Source organism: Lepidochelys kempii, chromosome 9 (genome assembly GCF_965140265.1).
Source record: "Lepidochelys kempii isolate rLepKem1 chromosome 9, rLepKem1.hap2, whole genome shotgun sequence".
Taxonomy (NCBI): domain Eukaryota; kingdom Metazoa; phylum Chordata; order Testudines; family Cheloniidae; genus Lepidochelys; species Lepidochelys kempii.
Genome location: NC_133264.1, coordinates 818,502 through 841,599, shown reverse-complemented (window position 1 = coordinate 841,599; position 23,098 = coordinate 818,502). Strand labels below are relative to the sequence as shown.

At 49.0% G+C, this 23,098-nt stretch overlaps 2 protein-coding genes and 1 pseudogene across 4 annotated transcripts in view; all 3 read right to left on the bottom strand.

The window, feature by feature from the left end:
- LOC140917024 (D-beta-hydroxybutyrate dehydrogenase, mitochondrial-like) overlaps positions 1–23,098 on the bottom strand; it is a 50,680-nt gene that overhangs the window by 4,794 nt on the left and 22,788 nt on the right. For all 3 annotated transcript variants that reach the window (XM_073358974.1, XM_073358973.1, XM_073358976.1), the window contains 2 exons: positions 7,773–7,914; positions 16–168 (listed from right to left, as the gene is read on the bottom strand). In XM_073358974.1, coding sequence (XP_073215075.1) covers positions 16–168; positions 7,773–7,914 — 295 coding nt within the window. The remainder of the gene's footprint in view (positions 1–15; positions 169–7,772; positions 7,915–23,098) is intronic.
- The window catches only part of ACADVL (acyl-CoA dehydrogenase very long chain), an 86,733-nt gene that overhangs the window by 59,789 nt on the left and 3,846 nt on the right, over positions 1–23,098 (bottom strand). The window lies entirely within an intron of this gene.
- On the bottom strand, positions 5,835–6,165 carry LOC140917027 (large ribosomal subunit protein eL33 pseudogene; annotated as a pseudogene).

Here is a 23,098-nt window from a genome sequence, read left to right as displayed (position 1 = left end):
AGATGCCATCTGTACCTTTAGCTCTGCGAACAAGGGGCAGGAAAGCCTTGGTCACTCTGACAGTTCCCCACAAGTTGACGTCAGCCACCTCCTTGTACTTGTCTATGCTTGTGAATTCCACCTCTCCGAAGGCTGATACTCCAGCATTATTCACCAAGCCCCAGAGACCTGACAATAAACAAAAGAGTTAAAGGGTTTAAGTGGGGGTCCCTCAGGGAGAAACAGCTCTTCCGGGATTTCATCTTCTCTCAGGGTAAAACAACCTGCTGGCAAAAACAGGACTTTTTCATCTAGGACAGTGAAATACACCAACAACACCGCAGTGGGCTACTGTAACATGGGAATAACAGGAGTAGGGATGTAAATATTGTTTTAAAAGTTAATTGTTTAAACGATTAAAAATATTTCATTTAAACGGTTAACCGATTAAAGGGCCAGTTGGCATGGCTGGGGCTGCTCCAGCCGGCGTGGGGGTTAATAGTTAAGGCGCGTTAACCAGTAAGACAAATGCTTAACGGTTAACATTTTACATCCCTAAACTGGAGAGACAGAAGAGCATCAAGGCATTGACTCAAAGCACCAGGGAAGTTAGTGAGGGGCCAGCACCTGACCCTCAGGAACGTTGCTTGCTGTGATGTCGTTGGCTCTCCTGAGGCTGGGATGGACCTGTATCTGTCCCACTAACCATGGCCCACTCTGGCTGGTGTTTGACTGAAGAGCACAAACAAGAGAAATAGGCAAGAGCTCCCCTGGAGCAGCTGCCTCTCCAGCAGCAGCACAGTGACCTCTTCCAGCCAGAGAAGATGAAGGATAACACTTGATTTGGGGAGCCTAACCTGGGGACTGATTTCCAGAGGGGCTGAGCAGCCATGGGTCCCACCTACTTGTGGGGGAATGAGGGTGCTCAGCACCTCTGAATAAACAGGCTCAAGATGGGCACCCAAAACATCAGAGGCCACTTTTGAAAGTCCTGACTTAACTGTGGCACCTCTGCAGGGTTCTACCATCCAAGTTCTTTCTCCGGTGTTTGCAGAGGGCAGCAACTTGTAACCAGCCCACAATTTGGCTACTTTCAATCCTTACTACAGCAGAACCTCATTCGTTTGCACTAAAGACACAGTTGTCTTTAGGATTGTCTGCAGGATTGAGTCCTTAGATTTTACGTTCTTCAGAGTAAGGACTCTGTCTTTCTTCTAAAGTCCTGTTTATATCCATATGGTGTGATGTAAGCAATAACCAACGATAATGACAGAGCAAACAATAGGAAAACAAGGATCAGACATTGCAAAATTCTGACCAGTTATTTAGTCATGTATTTATTATTATTTCTGTTGTGGTAGGGCCATCATTATCAGGGTCCCCATTATACTTATCTGCTCACCTGTCCTACCACATAATGAACAGGCCCCTCTGCCCAGCCAACCATGGCAGACTCCAATGTCCCTTGTCCTCTTTGAGCAAGTTCTCCCATGCTGCTCCTTATGCCTAGAACGCTCGCTCCTATTCAGTTCCTTTACCCTCTTTCAAATCGCTTCTCAAATCCCGTTTCTACTGTGATGGTCTCAGCTAGCTAGCTCAGGTAACAGGTAGGCAGGTGGCCTGTTGGAAGAGCCACTGAAACCTCGTGTTCATTTATTTTGGTGTCTGTGTACATATGATTATTTTTAATTGAAGATTGTAAATTATACAAATAGCTAATCCAGGCAACGCTGTGTCTCTGTTTCTGCTACACATACTGTTCCCATCCCCTAGTCACATTCTCCCTGTGTTACACACCCACCTGCTAAGCGTTGTCCTTATTGTAGACTGTAAAGTCCTTGGGGAAGAGACTATCTTAAATTATATCTTTGAGCTGCACCCAGCTAAATGAGGCCCCGATCCTGATAAGGGTCTGTGTTGGGGTAGCACCCACAGATAATAAATAATGATAAGAGTACTACGGTATTAGGACACAGAGTGCCTGATTAATCTCTGGTGTAATTTCACAGAAGTCAGAGAGTTCGGCAGAGACTTGCATTGAATGAGTTTGTTATGACTTCCCCGAGGCAGAGAGAGAACAGGGCTTACAGCAGAGCTTTGGCACAGGAGTTCTTGGCTCCCTGCCATGTTCTGGAACAGGTCTCTCTGTAACCAGAGCCTGTATAATAAATTTAGTACATTTAGAACCATTTATGAAAAAGCTAATTAAAGCAGTTAATCCTTTATGAGATTCCATCATTAGTCAATCATATCATAGTAGTCTGTAACATAACTTTGATAGTCATCTGGCACACGTTTAAAGAGCATTATCATTATTATTTGTTCAGTGTCAACATTGGTGGGTGCCGCCCAAGACCAAAGAGAAATAGAGACACCACCCACCCCAAAGAGTTTAGCATCTCAAAGCCCAGACACTCCGTCTGTAATGCTGTGCTTTCTGTGTGTTTTGGAACAAATTCTACTCCTGAGGGCATTCTGCACAAAAAAAATTAGAATTTGGCACACAATATTTTAAAATTCTGCAAATTTTATTTGTCAAATAAATGTGGAGGCTCCAGCATGGCACTGGAGAGCACAGGCTAGTGGCTGCATAGAGGTGGGAGATCACTGTGCAGCTGCCTCCTGGGACATGGATTCAGCAGTGAGGCTGCACCCAACTTATGAAGAGAGACTGAGGGAACTGGGATTGTTTAGTCTGCAGAAGAGAAGAATGAGGGGGGATTTGATAGCTGCTTTTAACTACCCGAAAGGTGGATCCAAAGAGGATGGCTCTAGACTATTCTCAGTGATAGCAGAAGACAGGACAAGGAGTAATGGTCTCAAGTTGCAGTGGGGGAGATTTAGGTTGGATATTAGGAAAAACTTTTTCACTAGGAGGGTGGTGAAACACTCGAATGCGTTACCTAGGGAGATGGTGGAATCCCCTTCCTTAGAAGTTTTTAAGGTCAGGCTTGACAAAGCCCTGGCTGGGACGATTTAGTTGGGGATTGGTCCTGCTCTGGGAAGGGGGTTGGACTAGATGACCTCCAGAGGTCCCTTCCAACTCTGATATTCTATGATTCTAACCCTGACACAGCGCAAGGACCCAGCCTGCCCCAGAAACACCCCAGGGCCCTGCCCCTCTGTGTGGGCAGGCAGGCTCAGCAAGACAGGATTCAAGTGTGGAGGGGCTTAATGTGGGGGGATCCAGGTGTGGGTTGAGAGGGCTCTGTGTGGGGCAACCTGGGTGCGGGCAGCTCAGTGGGGAATCTGGTTGCAGGGGGGATCTGGATGCACAGGGGCTTGTTGGGGGTTTCTGGGTGTAACGGTAATGGGATTCTGCAGGGGGGTCCAGGTGAAGGTGGTTGGGGCTCAGTGGTGGGGGAGCCTGGGAGTAGGAGGGATAGAGCTTGGCAGGATAGTCTGGGTGGGGGACTCAGATGCTGCGGGAGCGGGGCTCAGTGCGGTGGGGATCCAGGTGTAGCTGGTTGGGGCTCAGTGGGATAGGGATCCAGGTGCACCTGGCTCATTGGGGTGGTCCAGGTGCAAGGGAAGTGGGGCTTATCAGGAGGGTGAGGCTCAGTGAGAGGATCTGGGTATGAGGGGGTCTGGATGAATGGGTGTTGGGTGGGTGGGGGAGCAGCTCCCTCTACAGGAATCCCTCCCCCTGCAGCTGAGGAGCAATGGGTGCAGGAAGCTGGGGAGAGAGGGGAGCAGTTTGCAGAGCTTCCTGCAGCTGGGAGAGAAATCTGGGGGTGGGTCTGACCCAGCCCCAGATGCCGTGCAGGGGAAGAGGAAGACCCGTTCTCCCCAGCCCCGCTGGGACTAGCAGCTGAGCCTGGCACAGGGTCAGAGCCACCAGCCAGGTCTTCCCCAGTCCCGCCTCCTGCCCCACAGTGATTTACCTCTCTGCCAGCTGCCCTGGGCACCCACAACATACTGCTGGGGAGGGTCGCATAACCGCTCTTGTGGCTTCCCTTTGCTTCCCCTTCAGAGAGTCAGAAAGCCAAGGAAAGTGTGGGCCCCTTACTGAATGAGGGAGGCAACCTAGTGACAGAGGATGTGGAAAAAGCTAATGTACTCAATGCTTTTTTTGCCTCTGTCTTCACTAACAAGGTCAGCTCCCAGACCGCTGCGCTGGGCATCACAACATGGGGAAGAGATGGCCAGCCCTCTGTGGAGATAGAGGTGGTTAGGGACTATTTAGAAAAGCTGGACGTGCACAAGTCCATGGGGCTGGACGAGTTGCATCCGAGAGTGCTGAAGGAATTGGCGGCTGTGATTGCAGAGCCATTGGCCATTATCTTTGAAAACTCGTGGCGTACGGGGGAAGTCCCGGATGACTGGAAAAAGGCTGATGTAGTGCCAATCTTTAAAAAAGGGAAGGAGGAGGATCCTGGGAACTACAGGCCAGTCAGCCTCACTTCAGTCCCTGGAAAAATCATGGAGCAGGTCCTCAAAGAATCAATCCTGAAGCACTTGCATGAGAGGAAAGTGATCAGGAACAGCCAGCATGGATTCACCAAGGGAAGGTCATGCCTGACTAATCTAATCGCCTTTTATGATGAGATTACTGGTTCTGTGGATGAAGGGAAAGCAGTGGATGTATAGTTTCTTGACTTTAGCAAAGCTTTTGACAAGGTCTCCCACAGTATTCTTGTCAGCAAGTTAAAGAAGTACGGACTGGATGAATGCACTATAAGGTGGGTAGAAAGCTGGCTAGATTGTCGGGCTCAACGGGTAGTGATCAATGGATCCATGTCTAGTTGGCAGCCGGTGTCAAGTGGAGTGCCCCAGGGGTCGGTCCTGGGGCCGGTTTTGTTCAATATCCTCATAAATGATCTGGAGGATGGTGTGGATTGCACTCTCAGCAAATTTGCGGATGATACTAAACTGGGAGGAGTGGTAGATACGCTGGAGGGGAGGGATAGGATACAGAAGGACCTAGACAAATTGGAGGATTGGGCCAAAAGAAATCTGATGAGGTTCAATAAGGATAAGTGCAGGGTCCTGCACTTAGGACGGAAGAATCCAATGCACCGCTACAGACTAGGGGCCGAATGGCTAGGCAGCAGTTCTGCGGAAAAGGACCTAGGGGTGACAGTGGACGAGAAGCTGGATAGGAGTCAGCAGTGTGTCCTTGTTGCCAAGAAGGCCAATGGCATTTTGGGATGTATAAGTAGGGGCATAGCGAGCAGATCGAGGGACGTGATCGTTACCCTCTATTCGACATTGGTGAGGCCTCATCTGGAGTACTGTGTCCAGTTTTGGGCCCCACACTACAAGAAGGATGTGGATAAATTGGAGAGAGTCCAGCGAAGGGCAACAAAAATGATTAGGGGTCTAGAACACATGAGTTATGAGGAGAGGCTGAGGGAGCTGGGATTGTTTAGTCTGCAGAAGAGAAGAATGAGGGGGGATTTGATAGCTGCTTTCAACTACCTGAAAGGGGGTTCCAAAGAGGATGGCTCTAAACTGTTCTCAATGGTAGCAGATGACAGAACGAGGAGTAATGGTCTCAAGTTGCAGTGGGGGAGGTTTAGATTGGATATTAGGAAAAACTTTTTCACTATGAGGGTGGTGAAACACTGGAATGCGTTACCTAGGGAGGTGGTAGAATCTCCTTCCTTAGAGGTTTTTAAGGTCAGGCTTGACAAAGCCCTGGCTGGGATGATTTAACTGGGAATTGGTCCTGCTTCGAGCAGGGGGTTGGACTAGATGACCTTCTGGGGTCCCTTCCAACCCTGATATTCTATGATTCTATGATTTTTCTGTGGGGAAGCAAAGAAATCTGCAGGGAACATAAATTCTGAGCATGTGCAGTGCTGCAGAATTCCCCCAAGAGTAAAATTCTGAATTATATTTTCAGTAAAAATTTAGATTCTAAATGGACACAGCATCACTCTGATTCTGTGCCCCCTGGTTTTGTCAAGAAGGTTGGGTTGGAACTTAGCACAAAGCAAGCCACTGTTTCTATGGGCATGTGTTAGTTTCGCCCAGCTGTCTTGTGTTGTGTTGGGCTTGCCACCAAGAGTCACAGTGTGGTGTTTAGTACTGTACACATAGGCACATCTCTTGCCCAAGTAGAATTCAGTCTTGTCCCAGGTCTAACTCCGTTAATTTTCAGAAGGGCAGTATGATCCCTTTGTTTTGGAGGCCACACTTATAGCCAGCAAAAATGACCTTGGACCACAATCTCCCAGACATGGTGTTGCCCTGAAGTCTTGATCCCAGCAGGCCCCCATGGCTCTGGCCCAAGATGGCAGTGAGAGGGAGCCGCCATTAGCATGCCTATGGCAGTGAGTGACTACATAAATCTCCACGAAGGAGGGACTGCCCACCTATCAGATGGAGAAGTACACAAGAGATACTGTGCCCATCCCTGCTAGGAACCAGACTTTTATCTCATTGCCACTGTCTGAGAAACAACAGTGAGGTTTGCCTGAAAGCTCTCATTCTGTACAGCATAGCTCTGGGCCGCTGCTGCTAACCTGTTCTGCGTGAAAAGTTTGGGGAGGTGTGAGAAGGTGTGGAGAGGAATCTGATGAGACAGGGCAGGTGTGGAATGGTTGTGCAGGAAGGACAGAATTGTGCACAGAGAAAGCACATTCAGGGGAGGAGGTGGGAATTGACTTCTGGTTATTTCTTCCTTATATTTAATAGCATCATTCATGTAGGGATTAAGGACCTTGTTGTGTACTTTGAATGAAGTTTGGGACTATCTTTCTGCCACACTTTTAATGTGCCCAGCACCTTAACACCTGCCAGGACCAAGGAAAAAGCTACTTCTGGCCCTACCCCACCTCTTGGATGGAGCAAACCCCCAAGTGCTCCTGTGAGGATGTCCCTGGACAGAAAGCTGTGAGGAGATGCTCACTACCCTGACATGTCATGTGCTTATCATCAGTCCTGGTCTGAGGCTGGTGGCTGGTTTACTCCCATGTGGGTGGCCAATCAGGCTCTATGAATACAGTGGAACAGGCATAGTGTGATCCACTGGGGCCAAGAACCCTCACAAACTCCCCGAAGCAGGCTCAGATACAGAGGGGAGAGATGGAGAGGCACAGGGAGGTCCCATTTCAAGCTCCATTCCCCACAGCCAGCCTGGTTACCTGCAGTGCTGCCGAGTAGTAACTTTCTTCAAATCAAGCAGGAGCCAGGCCGTTCGTAGTAAGAGGCATAGGTGCTGACTCCATGGCTGGAGCACACACGGGGAAAAATTAGCCAAGCTCCCCTTACCCCTCGTCCCAACTCCTCCTCCTCCCCTGAGCGTGCCACATCCCCGCTCCTCCACCTACTTTCCAGCGCTTCCTGCCCAGCCACCGCCAAACAGCTGTTTGACAGCGTTAGCACACTCTGGGAGGGAGGGGGAGGAGCAGGAACGTGGCGCACTCAGAAGAGGAGGCGGGGAAGAGGCAGGGCTGAGGTGGGGATTTGGGGAAGGAGTTGGAATAGGGGCAGGGAGGGGTGGGAAGAGGCGGGGCCTCATGGAAGAGGTGGATTGGGGATGGGGCTGGGGGCAGAAGGGGGGAAGTCGCTGCCTATGGTAAGAGGTGGCTGCTGTCTGCCAGCTTGTGTCTGCTGTCATGCAACAGTCCAGCTCCCCTTTGCACCTTCCAGAATGTGACAACAAAAAACTAAAGCCAGGAAATGCCTCCCACACAACAGTCAGATCCATTACTAAGCCACTCAGATAAACTTAACTCTGCCCTAGTGGGGTAATTCCTCCTTAACAAGGGTTCATGTAAGTGAATTAAAAAGGCAACTGGCCTGAGAGCAAAGGCTCCCCCAGCTTGTAATGTTATCCCCACTACCTTTCTCCGGCTCCTTCAGATTGTTCTTCACAAACTCCACAGCCTGAGCCACTTCTTGGTCACTGCACACATTTAGCTGCAGCACTTTCATGCGATCTGATTTCATGCTCTCCAGCTCCCTGGTGCCATCTCCATTCTCACCCTGCCCAAGAGAGAAAGGAGAGAGAGGATGCCCTGCTCAGACAGAACAGCAGTAATCTAGCCCCGCACCAAGGACACAGGCTTGCATACAGAGGCGGCGCCCAGATGGCCTATGCAATCACACAATGCCAGTCCAACCTTTGGGAATTTACCTCCCATTTCTGTCTCAATTTCCCCACCCAGCAAATAGACTGACTCTGTTTCTCCCTTCCTCACAGGTGGACTCATTGGTTACTGTTTGCCCCGCTCTTGGAGGGTGTAGAGAGTTAGGTAAGTGCTGACCAGTGTCAGTGCTCTGTGGGTAACAGAGCCAACATTTTCAAAAGGATCACAGAAGTCCAGATTTTCTGGACTTGAGAGTAAAGGCTTTTCTGGCAGCTTCTCTGAATAGCTCACTCTCAAAATTCCTACCCATTCTAATTAAATGTATTCTTTCATTCTCTTTCAGAAGCAAATGCAAGACTACAATGCCAAAGGCAATTCCTTGCTGGCTGAGTCTGAGAGCAAACAGTCTAGTGCTATAAGAAAGGAAAGGTATAAAACACTGAAAGGTGAACATTCTGTATAACAATTTGCATCTTTTACAAAAGAGATCAGGAGGCATAGTAATGGAAGTATCAGGGAGATGCAGTGACCTCTGTGGGGAGAGTGGCAGCCATTCAGACACCTGGTTCACAGCAAGATGGGAAAAGGAAACGCTGGGTAAGGACATCAGAACAAAAGCTTACTCCACCCTGAATAATGAGGTCAACTCCACTTTTCTTTATGACCAGTTTCTTGTCCAGTTTTACTTCCAGGATCTCATGCAATAGCACAAAGCTGCAATATTTAGTTTGCAAGCACTGAAATGAAAATTGAGGGACAATATTTCCCTTGGAATTTTAAATAGAATAATGGAAACCGTTCTTAGGTGCTTAGTTTTGTTGGGGTTATTTTTGGTTTTGTTGCTGTGTGTATTTTGTATTTGTTGCTGTGTATTTTTTTTTTTTTTTATTAAACAAAACTTATATTTGAGACCAAATTCCAAATTGTACCTGGTCATTGCCAGGCAAAGCAGGCAGGATTTGGGACTTGGCTTTAAGGTCTTTTTGGGGGTGGGGAAGGAATGAAAAACAGAACAAAAACCAAACACCCCTACAAGGTGGAATTCAATTTCCCTTAGCTCAGCCATGGACTCCAGGGAATCCAGGCATCTTAGAGCTGATATATAGGTCACCATTTCCTCCCCTCCTTCTTATCATCAATTTTATCAGGGAGGAGACATTTGCATTTTGATGGGCTGCTATTAGTCAAAAACAACAAGGAGTCTGGTGGCACCTTAAAGACTAACATTTATTTGAGCATAAGCTTTTGTGGGTAAAAACCTCACTTCTTCAGATGCACTTCTGATTGATCTGATTTCTCCTGTACTTGCATACTAGCTTCCAATTATTGTGGGCAAAAAGGACAAGTCAAGTGTAGTCCCACATCATGTTACAGTAGGTGAGGAGATTGCCTGTCTTACCCCACAGGTACCTGCTCGACTGCCTTGGCAGGAAGGCTGAAGTAAATATTGCATATTTACTTAGTTGCTTTTATTGGTGTTGCAGATTACCTGTCTCCTGTTCAAAAGTGCCTTCCTCTGACAACTTCAGCTAAGCAAAAGGGTCATGTGGTTAGTCAGAATGGCCTAACTTCCCACCTCAGTCATGCTGATACAGATGGGATAACTCCATTAACTTCAATGTGGAGTTACTCCAGTGTTACACCAGTGTAACTGAAATCAGGATCTGGTCCCACAACATTTCCTTTTAAAACTTAAATGTTTCCAGGCATCACAGAAACACAGGACGAAGCAGTTGAACTTCCTGGGTCACTGGACACAAGACACGACAGCACTGCTCACACCTTTCTATGTACGTGAAAGGAAACTTCCCAAAGTGTGATGTTGGCATTTTGGTAGGCATTGTGTCAGCATCACAATGTTATGCTCCCTTTTAAAGCAAATTGTTTATATGCGGTACACTGCTGCTCACTGTATCTTGGGAAAATGTTGTTAAAACTTAGCTTTGGATCATACAAAGAGCTTTTCAGCTGCTTCACAGTGAACGAAGTGAAGCCCATCCAGCTCACGAACAGAGACTTACTGTATCTGGGCTCAAGGCACTTCTTGTTAGCTCAGAGTGCTAAGAACCAGGGCTCCCTAAGCAAGTTTTCTCCCCCCTCAGCCCTTACTAAAATAAAAAGAAACACATTTCCAGTACTTCTGCCAAACAGCCATTGATCAATGACTTGGAAAAACAGTGTTGCTCTTTAGTATTTCTCACCTAAAACAAGAATTTTCTTCTTCAGCCAAGGAGGATCAGTTACTGCCCTAAACTCCTGCAAATCACTCAGTGCTGAGAGAGTATACTGATTTGGAAGGTCTATTTTTATATCAAATAAGCATCAGAATAACTGTCTGACATGGCTGCCCACTGCAGGGCTGGCCCTGCCCCTCTATGGTTCACCTCTTCCTTACCCCTCTGGGGCGATGTGAGCTCTGGGAGGGCTGCGGGAGTGCTCAGGCGAGGCACGCTTCCCAGGACTGTTGGGGTGTCTCACCATATCCCCCCAAGGGTTCTGCTCTGTGCCTCCTACTCCCAGTGTCTCCTGAAGGGTCTGCCTGAGTTGCCTCCTGGGTGGTTTTTTAGGGCTGTGTCACTGACCCTCGCTGCTCCTGACTCTGCACCATGATGTCCCCTCGGGTCTCTGGGGGGGAGAAGAGATCGTCCAAAAGAATGGACATTAGGTACAAAACACAGAGGGAAGCATGCAGACCTGGTATTCCCAGTGCGCCATCTGCCTCCTTTTCTCTCCTGGTGCCTGGTGAGTCCATACAGGGGACTCGTCCCTCTTGCAGACAGATCCTCATGCTAAATGAAAGTGCCCACAAAACCTCGTCCATGTCGCCGTGTTGATTTATCAGCAGAGTCTGGGCTCGGTGCCCGGATTCCAACAGCAGCATCTCCATCACCCAGCAGACACAACTTCTACCCCTTCGCCTGCTCTTTGTTTTATTTGTTCTTTCTACGGCTTCTGTGCTTTCAGGCTGGGAGGGGAAGTTTAAACTGCATTATAATGTGTGACAGACACAAAATGAGGGGGTGATCTCTTTTATTGAACCAACTTCTGTGGGTGGAAGGCACAAGCTTTCGAGCATCCCAGAGCTCTTCTTTGGGTTTGGGGAAATGTTTAGTCATGAGGTGGTACTGTATGAAGCATTCTGCACCCTATCTTTGCTGAGTGACGGAGGCAGTCGACACTCTTTTTTTACAATAAAACTGTTGTGACTAGCACCTATCTTGCCTCTGTGTGTGTGACTAACACAACATGGGGTCAGAAGATAAACAGAAACGGCAGAATTTTGTCAAAATGCTAAAGGTCCCCCACTCCAGAGAGACTCAGCTTCAACAGACCGTCCGACTGGCCCAACTGGATGGAGCACTTTGCATGTTTTTGCATTACAACTAAACTCCACAATGAGACAGGGGAGGGGAAAGCTAGTTCTCTCATCTGTACCATGGGCAGGGAAGCTGAATGTGTCTTTCAATCCTTGGCCTTTGGAGACGAGAGCCACAAGAACAATTACTCTGCGGGGGCTGGCTAAGTTTGATGAGCATTTTATACCTCAACCTAATGTGGTTTATGAGCGAGTGTGTTTCTACCAGCATGTCCAAACACGGGGGAGGCTGTGGAATCTTTTATAGGAGGCTTGTATGACACGGCAGAAAATTGTGATTTTGAGAATAAAAGGGAAGAGCAGACTACAGACAGTGCCTGGCATTTTAGCAACAGACTATCAGAGAAACTGCAAATAAAGAGAGATTTCTAGATAATACTAGTCTAGATAATACTTAGTCCTGCCATGAGTGCAGGGGACTGGAAGACCTCTCGAGGTCTCTTCCAGTCCTATGATTCTATGTAACCCTTCAAACAGCAACAGAAATGACAAGACAATTGGAGAGGACTAAAAATCAAGAGAGACCAGAGGCTTCCAGAAAGAGAACTAGAGAAAGTGACTTACAGAGTGACGACAGGAGATTGGCACAGCTGTAAAAAGCAATTCAATAAATCCTCAAAGGTAATGTTTGGGGCTTTGAGGATTTATTACAATTGCTGCGTATGATGTGGGAAAAGTCACAATCCAAGAGGTGATTGTCCACCCAAAGGAGCCACATGCCATAAATGCACAAAAACTGGACATTTTGCCACCGTCTGCCCATGAAGGGGTTGACTCTCAAATAGCGCCTTCTTTTGGCTGGGCGTGGCATAGCAATTCTCTCCACATCATGTACCTTCTGCTGCTGGTCATTCCAGTGCTGTGGTCATCTGCCTCTTCCTGTGACTTGGACCATCAGCCAGGTCACTTTAAAGTCTCTCCTCTTCTGGGTAGTTAATGAACAAAAACAAGGGGAATTAACAAAGATGTTCATCCCAAAGCTGGGTCAAGGCTCTCTTCCTTCAGAGGACACTCATCAGTCTAGGGCCCTAACCTCCATTTGCAGGTAATAGAAGGCAGTGGTTCCCTCTCAAGGTGAGTCAGCATCTGACCCTCCCTCCCCTCAGGAAGGGGCTGTTGGGCAGCAGTCAGCTGGGGAGCTCTGCTTCCAGTCTGCCCTCTCTGCAGCAGCTGAGGACTGAAGGTCTGCTCTCCTCCCTGGTCTGCCAACAACTGAGCTGGGTTCTCCCTCTTCATCTCCTCCCTCCGAACCTGCCATTTCTCACACCTGCTATGGGGCAGCGACACCTGAGCCCACCCTAGCTCATTAACCCCATGTTGTCCATGTGGGGTCTGCATACCGCATCACCCTGCTGTACACAGGCAGTACAGGAAGTGAACACTGAGAGTCAAGAGACCTTTTTTCTGGGCTCAGTCACATGTAATGACACAGAGCCAGCCTGGAAGCTGAAACTGAGTATTTGAGGCAAGACTTAATGTTAAAATAGATTCAGGTGTGGATGCAACCGTCATACCAGAAGGGCCTTCTAATCACCTTCAACCTCTCCTAGAGCTGAAACCAGCAGATACTGTCCTAAATAACCCCCCAGGTACTCTGGCAGCACTGGACAGTTTTTCACAGAAACAACCTACAATGTGTGACAAAGTTCCTGCTCTACCTTGGTGGGTCTTGCGCTTATTGGCAGATTCGCTCGCCTTGGAGCTTCACGGCAACCCTCAGCTTGGCTGCTTTTCTGAACCCAAGTCCAGGTCAACTCCTCCTGTGTCTGACCAGGAATTGGGAGGATTTGGGGGAACCCGGGCCCGCCCTCTACTCCGGGTTCCAGCCCAGGGCCCTGAGGAATGCAGCTGTCTAGACTGCCCCCTGGAGCAGCTGTGTGACAGCTACAGCTCCCTGGGCTACTTCCCCATGGCCTCCTCCCAACCCCTTCTTTATCCTCTCCACAGGACCTTCCTCCTGGTGTCTGATAATGCTTGTACTCCTCAGTCCTCCAACATTCTGCGTTCTCATTCTCAGCTCCTAGTGCCTCTTGCTCCCAGCTCCTCACACGCACACCACAAACTGAAGTGAGATCCTTTTTAAACCCAGATGCCCTGATTAACCTGCCTTAATTGATTCTAGCAGCTTCTTGATTGGCTGCAGGTGTTCTAATCAGCCTGTCTGTCTTAATTGTCTCCAGAAGGTTCCTGATTGTTCTGGAACCTTTCGTGTTACCTTACCCAGGGAAAAAGGACCTACTGAGCCTGGGGCTAATATATCTGCCTTCTGTTACTCTTCTGTAGCCATCTGGCCTGACCCTGTCACAAAAGACAAAAGCTTTAATGTTACCGTGGATGTGATCAGAGGCTGACAATCTCCTCTGTTTCAGTGTGGTTGCCATGATGGGTGGAGTGAGAAAGATGGAAGAAGGAGACAGACTATTTGGTGTACTTGATTTTTAAAAGGAGATGCAGTAGAAATGCTGCTGAACCACATAGTATATATATGCCCCACAGAATTCCTATCCCATTACTTCATAAAGTAGAAATGGAGTTAAAGAGAATGGAAAAGAGTGACAGAATTGAGAAAAGCTCTGAGCCAACTGCATGGTCTGCACCGATGGTACCTGTTATAGGGAAAAATACGAACTTGCATGGATCTTAAAAGACTTATTGAAGCAGTAACAAGAGAAAAATATATCCTTCCAGCACCCAGAGACTTTCTTCCTTACATGGCAGGTGCTACTGTGTTCTCCAAGCTTGATGCCTCAAGTGGTTTCTAAGGGAGTGCTACACTGACTACATTAATTACACAATTTGGGAGACTGTGCTTTCAAAGATTACATTTTGGGATTACCAGAATTCCTGACATTTTCCAAAGAAAGATGGCAGAGCGGCTAAGGAACATAAATGAGGTTGTCATTTTTATGGACAAAATTTTAGTATATGGGTCATCAGTGGAAAACAAGACAAAACCCTCAGTAAAGTTCTGAGCTTAATCAGTGAGCCTGGACTCAAGCTAAATAAAGAAAAGTATGTTTTCCACCTACACCAAAATGAATTTTGGGGACAGATAATAAACAAAGATGGAATTAGTCTTCGCTCTGAGAAACTAAAAGCAATTAGAGAATTGAATGCATTTGTTCCAGAACTGAGATGCTTAATGGAGATGGTACATTATTTTGGCTAATACCTGCAAGACCTTTCTTCAGTGACAAAATCCTTGAATGAACTAGTAAAGTGCAATACATCCAGTTTATGAGGGCCAGTTTCAATGTTCAGCAATGCAAACAAACACACAGTGATCACTGCCAGTGCTAGTAGCTATGTCCTTGGTGGTGTACTGTTGCAGGTATGTGGGTCTGAGTGGAAACCAGCTGCGTTCAAAAACGATATGCACCGATTGAAAAGGAGTGCCTTGGCACGGGTATGAGCATGTGAGAAGTCCTACAGATATCTGTGTGGATTACGTTCCTTTAAACTGATAACTGCCCATAAACCTCTTCTAAATTTATCAACGGAAAAGACCTTTATCAAGTATCAATGAGATGCCAATGTCTTTTGAACAGGCTCATGCAATTTAACCCAATCACTGAATATACTCCTGGTAAAAAATCTGGTAACAGCAGACACATTGTCATGGAGCCCCACATTGCACTCAAATATCTGTGGGATAGAAGATGATGTAAAGGCTTTTGTAGATGCTGTGGGAACTTACAGACAAGTGTCAGGCAGGAAACCCGCTGCAAAGAGCAACATTAAGAAGTTTTTAGCTACATTTGGGCACGTTGGCCCTAGTATCTGAAGAACACAATGGCTGTGACAAGAGACTGCTTTGCTGTATGCAGACAATTAAGCAAGTCCAATGGCCTAATGATTAAAGGTGATTGTACTATCATCCAAAATGCTTTGAGAGGAGAAATTCTAGACCTCATCTATCCAGGACATCAAGTACTAGCAAAATGCCATGAATGAGCCAATCAGTCAGTGTGGTGGCCTGGAATCAGCAAGGACATGAAGAATAAAATGTCTTCATGTGAACACTGCAGAACTAACAGACCAACATAACACAAAGAGTCTCTAATAACAATACCTCTACCAACTTTCCCAGACCTAGAGAAGAGCTCTATGTAGCTCAAAAGCTTGCATCTTTCACCAGCAGAAGTTGGTCCAAAGAAAGGTATTACTTCCCTCACCTGTCTCTCTAACACCTTTACCAGACAGCCCCTGGAGGAGGCTAGCAGCAGATTGATGCATATTCAGAGGACATCATTACCTAGTTGAAATGGATCATTTTTCTAGATACATTGAAATAATATATTTGAAAGATTCAACGTGTTGCAGTGTTACCAAGAAATTAAAGAGCGCATTTGCCCATTCTGGTATTCCAGAACAATTATTGCTAGACAACAGACCACAATTCACTGCAGCTGAATTTACGTCATTCCAAAGTATGACTTTGAACACACCACTAGCAGACCGCATTACCCACAAGCAAATGGAGAAACTGAGAGGGCAGTACAGACAGTGATGAAATACTGAAGCAGGAAGATCCATTCCTTGTTCTTCCCAGGTACAGGCCAACACCAGTAGTAACTACTGGGCATAGCCCCGCCCAGCTTCTGATGGGAAGGCAACTCATATGTACTGTTCTAACCCTGGAAAAAAATCTAGCCCCAAAGTGGCTAGTGAGAGGAGTGGCTGAATTAGATCAAAAGGCAAAAACTGGTTATGAACATTTTTACAACCAATGTCACTTAGAATCGCCTGATCTGGAACCCGATGGCCATGAAGGAAAAGGATGGAGAACTCAAGTTGTTGTAAAGAAAAAGAATGCAGCGCCCAGGTCACACACCATTGAGACAGATGGCAGGGAGTTCAGCAGAAACTATTGACATCTTCAGTTTGTTCCTGAGACTCAATAATCAACTGAGAACAAGATGCAGAACAAGGAAGAGGAAGATGAATCTACTCCGAACGTGCCAGGCGAGCCATTGCAAGGGAAAGACAGCCTAGTCGCCAAGATGTTACCCATTGTGGCTATATGAAGAACCAGTATGATTCAGGGATGAGTAACACACAGACATGTATTGACATTCAAAAAGTAAGTTTGGAAAAAAAAACAGTTTTAGAGTTTTAAAGTTATTAAAATACAGAAAAGACCAAAAGGGGGGAGATGTGATGGGAAGCTTAAACTGCCTTATAACATGTAGTCACTCGGTGGCACTGGGTGAAGCGTCCAGTCACACATCTTGGCAGACTGTTGGAGGCAGGCTACACTTTGTGTACAGTAAAGTTTAGTGTGGTGGCTAGTGCCCGTTTTGCTGCTATTCCTGGGTGGCTAACCTGGTACAGCCATGTCCCGCGCACTTCCCTCCCCCTGCCCTTGGGAAGCTCGCCCTCCCTCCTTGCTGCAGCTGCTCACCACAGGCGCCTTTCACTGGAGTTGACTTTGCTCTGCCCTGCCTGCTTGTGTCATCACAGCCCTTCACAGCGCAGTCCTCGCCACCCCCTCTGCTCGGGGGCTGCTCTGGTGCTTGGGGGCCAGCAGCAGAGCAAACCTTCCCCTCCATGTGGGCAAGTCTCTTCGTTCTTTCCTTCAGTTCTCGCCTCTCTCTGGGGATGGGAAGTGCCCATTCAGTCCTGACACGGATCATGATGTGGGTCAGGCCGGTCACAGCAAGGCCCATGTGGTGTGGGGTCATGTCATGGGGCAGGCAGGTCTCAGCGATGCCCTTGTGGGGTCATGTCACGGGATGGGCAGGGCATGGGGAGGCCTGTGGAGTGTCGTGGGGTGGGGATGCTCAGGGGGGCGCAGCACCGTGAGGTGGGAAGGGCACAGGGAAGTCCTTGTAGCATGGTGTCATGATGTGGAGCAGGCGGCGCAGAGGGAGGCCTGTGAAGCACAATGTCACTGGGCAGCGTAGGTGGATTGCGGGGAGGCCTGTGGAACATCACCGGGCAGGGCGGGTGGGTCACCAGGAGGCCCGTGGAGTGCGGTGTCACAGGGCGGGACAGGGGAGGTCACCAGGAGGCCCGTGGAGTGCGGTGTCACAGGGCGGGACAGGGGAGGTCACCAGGAGGCCCGTGGAGTGCGGTGTCGCAGGGTGGGGTGGGGTGCGGGGGTTTCACCAGGAGGCCCGTGGAGTGCGGTGTCGCAGGGTGGGGTGGGGTGCGGGGGTTTCACCAGGAGGCCCGTGGAGTGCGGTGTCACAGGGCGGGACAGGGGAGGTCACCAGGAGGCCCGTGGAGTGCGGTGTCGCAGGGTGGGGTGGGGTGCGGGGGTTTCACCAGGAGGCCCGTGGAGTGCGGTGTCGCAGGGTGGGGTGGGGTGCGGGGGTTTCACCAGGAGGCCCGTGGAGTGCGGTGTCGCAGGGTGGGGTGGGGTGCGGGGGTTTCACCAGGAGGCCCGTGGAGTGCGGTGTCACAGGGCGGGACAGGGGAGGTCACCAGGAGGCCCGTGGAGTGCGGTGTCACAGGGCGGGACAGGGGAGGTCACCAGGAGGCCCGTGGAGTGCGGTGTCACAGGGCGGGACAGGGGAGGTCACCAGGAGGCCCGTGGAGTGCGGTGTCGCAGGGCGGGACAGGGGAGGTCACCAGGAGGCCCGTGGAGTGCGGTGTCACAGGGCGGGACAGGGGAGGTCACCAGGAGGCCCGTGGAGTGCGGTGTCGCAGGGTGGGGTGGGGTGCGGGGGTTTCACCAGGAGGCCCGTGGAGTGCGGTGTCACAGGGCGGGACAGGGGAGGTCACCAGGAGGCCCGTGGAGTGCGGTGTCACAGGGCGGGACAGGGGAGGTCACCAGGAGGCCCGTGGAGTGCGGTGTTGCAGGGCGGGGTGGGGTGGGGGAGGTGTCACCAGGAGGCCCGCGGAGGGCAGAGTCACAAGGGAGGATGTGGTGGGGTCACCAGGAGGCCCGTGGAGTGCGGTGTCGTAGGGAGGGACGGGGGGGGGTCACCAGGAGGCCCATGGAGCACAGAGTCGTGGGGCAGGTGGGATGTGGGGAGGCCCAGGTGGTTGTGGTGAGTTTTATTGGGAGTAGCCCAGGAATCAGCGCTGCTTCCAAGATGCCATGGGAGACCTAGAGGATTTTCTCTTCACACGGCTCTTAACACCAGCTCTGATGCAGGATGTTTCCATTCTTATTGGAATCAGATTACTTGTGATCGCTTAGTCCAAACTGGCTCCTTAGCCCAAAGCCCGTTACCAGGGAGTTTTCACAAATGCTGCCCATTAATGCAAATTCGGAAGAAACGCTGAAGACCAGCATCTTACTACAGAAGGGCCTGACCTCAGGGGGTGCCAGGTGCTCCCAACTTCCACCAGTGTCGAACAGGTCCCACAGCCTTGGACAGCTGCTCCCTGCCTGGGCTGCTATTCTCTGAGGGGCTCCATTCACCATTCCTGTACCACGCCCTCGCTGCCACCTCACACGCAAGTCAAGAGGCTGCTCTGCCATATCCCTGTTGTTTGAGGAACCCACAGAGGAAGTGCTGCAATTTAAAACAGCTGTGCCCATTTGTCTCAGCAGGACAATCTGGAGCTACAGCCTATAAAACAGAGCTGGAGAGGAAGTGTTTAATGACTTGGGCCCCGATAACTACCATGGGGGCCAAAATGCACTGCGGGAGCTGTGAGAAGTAGCAGATATGGGGTATGGCTCCCTTGGAATGTGACCCCGCCACCGTCCATTGCTGAAGGGGCAGTGGAGACCTCTCAGTGACTGTAAGGTTTCTGGAACGTGACAGCATCAGGGAAACAAGAATAAAAACCCTGTGCTCTGATAAAGCAACCAACAGCAAGCCACAAAACAGACAGGTGATAGTGATGATTCCATATGACCTTTCCTCCAAGGATCTCAGAGCACTTTACAAGGACGGGTGAGTATTACTACATTCTTTGTACATATGGGAAACTGAGTCACAGAGTGCTAGTGTAACTTGCTCAAGGTCATGCAGCAAGCCAATGATACCACTGGGCATCGACCCTACGTTTCCTGATTCCCTGACCCCACCTCTAAATGCTAGACAACCAATGGACCACAACCCCAAGGCGTCATGAAAGGCAAGCAAGGGACGTGTGCTGTGGATGTTGCAAGGGGTTGAAAAATTTATAACAATCTCTAAAGCGAAAAAAAAAAAAACTTGCTGCCCCACTCCCTGCATAAACTTTTCCCTTCAAGGTCAAGTATTTGCTCTCAACATCTAGAAACACATCCAGCTGTAAGTCCTGTAGGCTTAGGATGGTTATCAGTGAGACATTTTTTATTTTTACTTTTATAGTAAGTGTAAGGAATGATGGGGGTGATGAAAATAATTTTTTACTTTAAAGGAGGCATCACCAACCTAAAAGACTGAGAAACCCTGCACTGGACCACTCTGCCTCCTAGGCCAATACCGGTTGGGGTCAGGTTTTAACTTGTGACCAAGAGGTGAAACTTCCTTGCTTCTGAAAATGACCAAACTGGTCATACAGAACTCGAGATAGTCTGGCTGACTGTGGGGTCAACTTAGTTCATTTATTTGCCCTCTCTGCTCTCCACTGGTGTGCATATCTCCTGAAATAGCCCTCCCTGTTAAGAATGATTCCACATTCACTCCATCCTTCCACCTGCTGCTCCCATCCCATGCCTGAGCACGCTGCAGTGAAAAGTGATGCAGCAGCGAAGGGCCAGTTCAAAGCACCGCATGACGCTAGTAAGAGAGGATTTACAGAGCCTTTGGATGGAAATTTTCACACAACGGCAGTTGTCCAACAGGACTTTCTTCTGCCAGGTTATGAAATATGTCAGCTGGGGTATCTGGCCTGGCCAACTTTCCTCTCTGGTGCAATGACAGAACGTAACCTTCATTGACACTGGGCAGCCAGGTGGGTTATGTTCGAATTGTACTGCGGGGGTTTCTGGGAGTACAGCTGTGGTCTCCAGCCATCCAAACACCTGGATACATAGAATCATAGAATATCAGGGTTGGAAGGGACCTCAGGAGGTCATCTAGTCCAACCCCCTGCTCAAAGCAGGACAAATCCCCAATTAAATCATCCCAGCCAGGGCTTTGTCAAGCCTGACCTTAAAAACTTCTAAGGAAGGAGATTCTACCACCTCCCTAGGTAACGCATTCCAGTGTTTCACCACCCTCTTAGTGAAAAAGTTTTTCCTAATCTCCAACCTAAACCTCCCCCACTGCAACTTGAGACCATTACTCCTTGTCCTGTCCTCTTCTACCACTGAGAATAGTCTAGAACCATCCTCTCTGGAACCACCTCTCAGGTAGTTGAAAGCAGCTATCAAATCCCCCCTCATTCTTCTCTTCTGCAGACTAAACAATCCCAGCTCCCTCAGCCTCTCCTCATAACTCATGTGTTCCAGACCCGCATCATTTTTGTTGCCCTTCGCTGGACTCTCTCCAATTTATCCACATCCTTCTTGTAGCGTGGGGCCCAAAACTGGACACAGTACTCCAGATGAGGCCTCACCAATGTCGAATAGAGGGGGACGATCACGTCCCTCGATCTGCTCGCTATGCCCCTACTTATACATCCCAAAATGCCATTGGCCTTCTTGGCAACAAGGGCACACTGCTGACTCATATCCAGCTTCTCGTCCACTGTCACCCCTAGGTCCTTTTCCGCAGAACTGCTGCCTAGCCATTCGGTTCCTAGTCTGTAGCTGTGCATTGGGTTCTTCCGTCCTAAGTGCAGGACCCTGCACTTATCTGTATTGAACCTCATCAGATTTCTTTTGGCCCAATCCTCCAATTTGTCTAGGTCCCTCTGTATCCTATCCCTACCCTCCAGCATATCTACCACTCCTCCTAGTTTAGTATCATCCGCAAATTTGCTGAGAGTGCAATCCACACCATCCTCCAGATCATTTATGAAGATATTGAACAAAACCGGCCCCAGGACTGACCCCTGGGGCACTTCACTTGACACCGGCTGCCAACTAGACATGGAGCCATTGATCACTACCTGTTGAGCCCGACAGTCTAGCCAACTTTCTACCCACCTTATAGTGCATTCATCCAGCCCATACTTCTTTAACTTGCTGACAAGAATACTGTGGGAGACTGTGTCAAAAGCTTTGCTAAAGTCTAGAAACAATACATCCACTGCTTTCCCTTCATCCACAGAACCAGTAATCTCATCATAGAAGGCGATTAGATTAGTCAGGCATGACCTTCCCTTGGTGAATCCATGCTGACTGTTCCTGATCACTTTCCTCTCATGTAAGTGCTTCAGGATTGATTCTTTGAGGACCTGCTCCATGATTTTTCCAGGGACTGAAGTGAGGCTGACTGGCCTGTAGTTCCCAGGATCCTCCTTCTTCCCTTTTTTAAAGATTGGCACTACATCAGCCTTTTTCCAGTCATCTGGGACTTCCCCCGTTCGCCACGAGTTTTCAAAGATAATGGCCAATGGCTCTGCAATCACAGCCGCCAATTCCTTTAGCACTCTTGGATGCAACTCGTCCAGCCCCATGGACTTGTGCACGTCCAGCTTTTCTAAATAGTCCCTAACCACCTCTTTCTCCACAGAGGGCTGGCCACCTATTCCCCATGTTGTGATGCCCAGCGCAGCAGTCTGGGAGCTGACCTTGTTAGTGAAGACAGAGGCAAAAAAAGCATTGAGTACATTAGCTTTTTCCACATCCTCTGTCACTAGGTAGCCTCCCTCATTCATTAAGGGGCCCACACTTTCCTTGGCTTTCTTCTTGTTGCCAACATACCTGAAGAAACCCTTCTTGTTACTCTTGACATCTCTTGCTAGCTGCAGCTCCAGATGCGATTTGGCCCTCCTGATTTCATTCCTACATGCCCGAGCAATATTTTTATACTCTTCCCTGGTCATATGTCCAACCTTCCACTTCTGGTAAGCTTCTTTTTTATGTTTAAGAGCCGCTAGGATTTCACCGTAAGCCAAGCTGGTCGCCTGCCGTATTTACTATTCTTTCGACTCATCGGGATGGTTTGTCCCTGTAACCTCAACAGGGATTCCTTGAAATACAGCCAGCTCTTCTGGACTCCTTTCCCCTTCATGTTAGTCCCCCAGGGGATCCTACCCATCCATTCCCTGAGGGAGTCGAAGTCTGCTTTCCTGAAGTCCAGGGTCGTATCCTGCTGCTTTCCTTTCTTCCCTGTGTCAGGATCCTGAACTCAACCAACTCATGGTCACTGCCTCCCAGATTCCCATCCACTTTTGCTTCCCCCACTAATTCTTCCCGGTTTGTGAGCAGCAGGTCAAGAAAAGTTCCCCCCAGTTGGCTCCTCTAGCACTTGCACCAGGAGATTGTCCCCTACACTTTCCAAAAACTTCCTGGATTGTCTGTGCACCGCTGTATTGCTCTCCCAGAAGATATCAGGAAAATTAAAGTCACCCATGAGAACCAGGGCGAGCGATCTAGTAGCTTCTGCGAGTTGCCGGAAGAAAGCCTCATCCACCTCATCCCCCTGGTCCGGTGGTCTATAGCAGACTCCCACCACTACATCACTCTTGTTGCTCACACTTCTAAACTTAATCCAGAGACACTCAGGTTTTTCTGCAGTTTCGTACCGGAGCTCTGAGCAGTCATACTCCTCCCTTACATACAGTGCTACTCCCCCACCTTTTCTGCCCTGCCTGTCCTTCCTGAACAGTTTATAACCATCCATGACAGTACTCCAGTCATGTGAGTTATCCCACCAAGTCTCTGTTATTCCAATCACGTCATAATTCCTTGACATCACCAGGA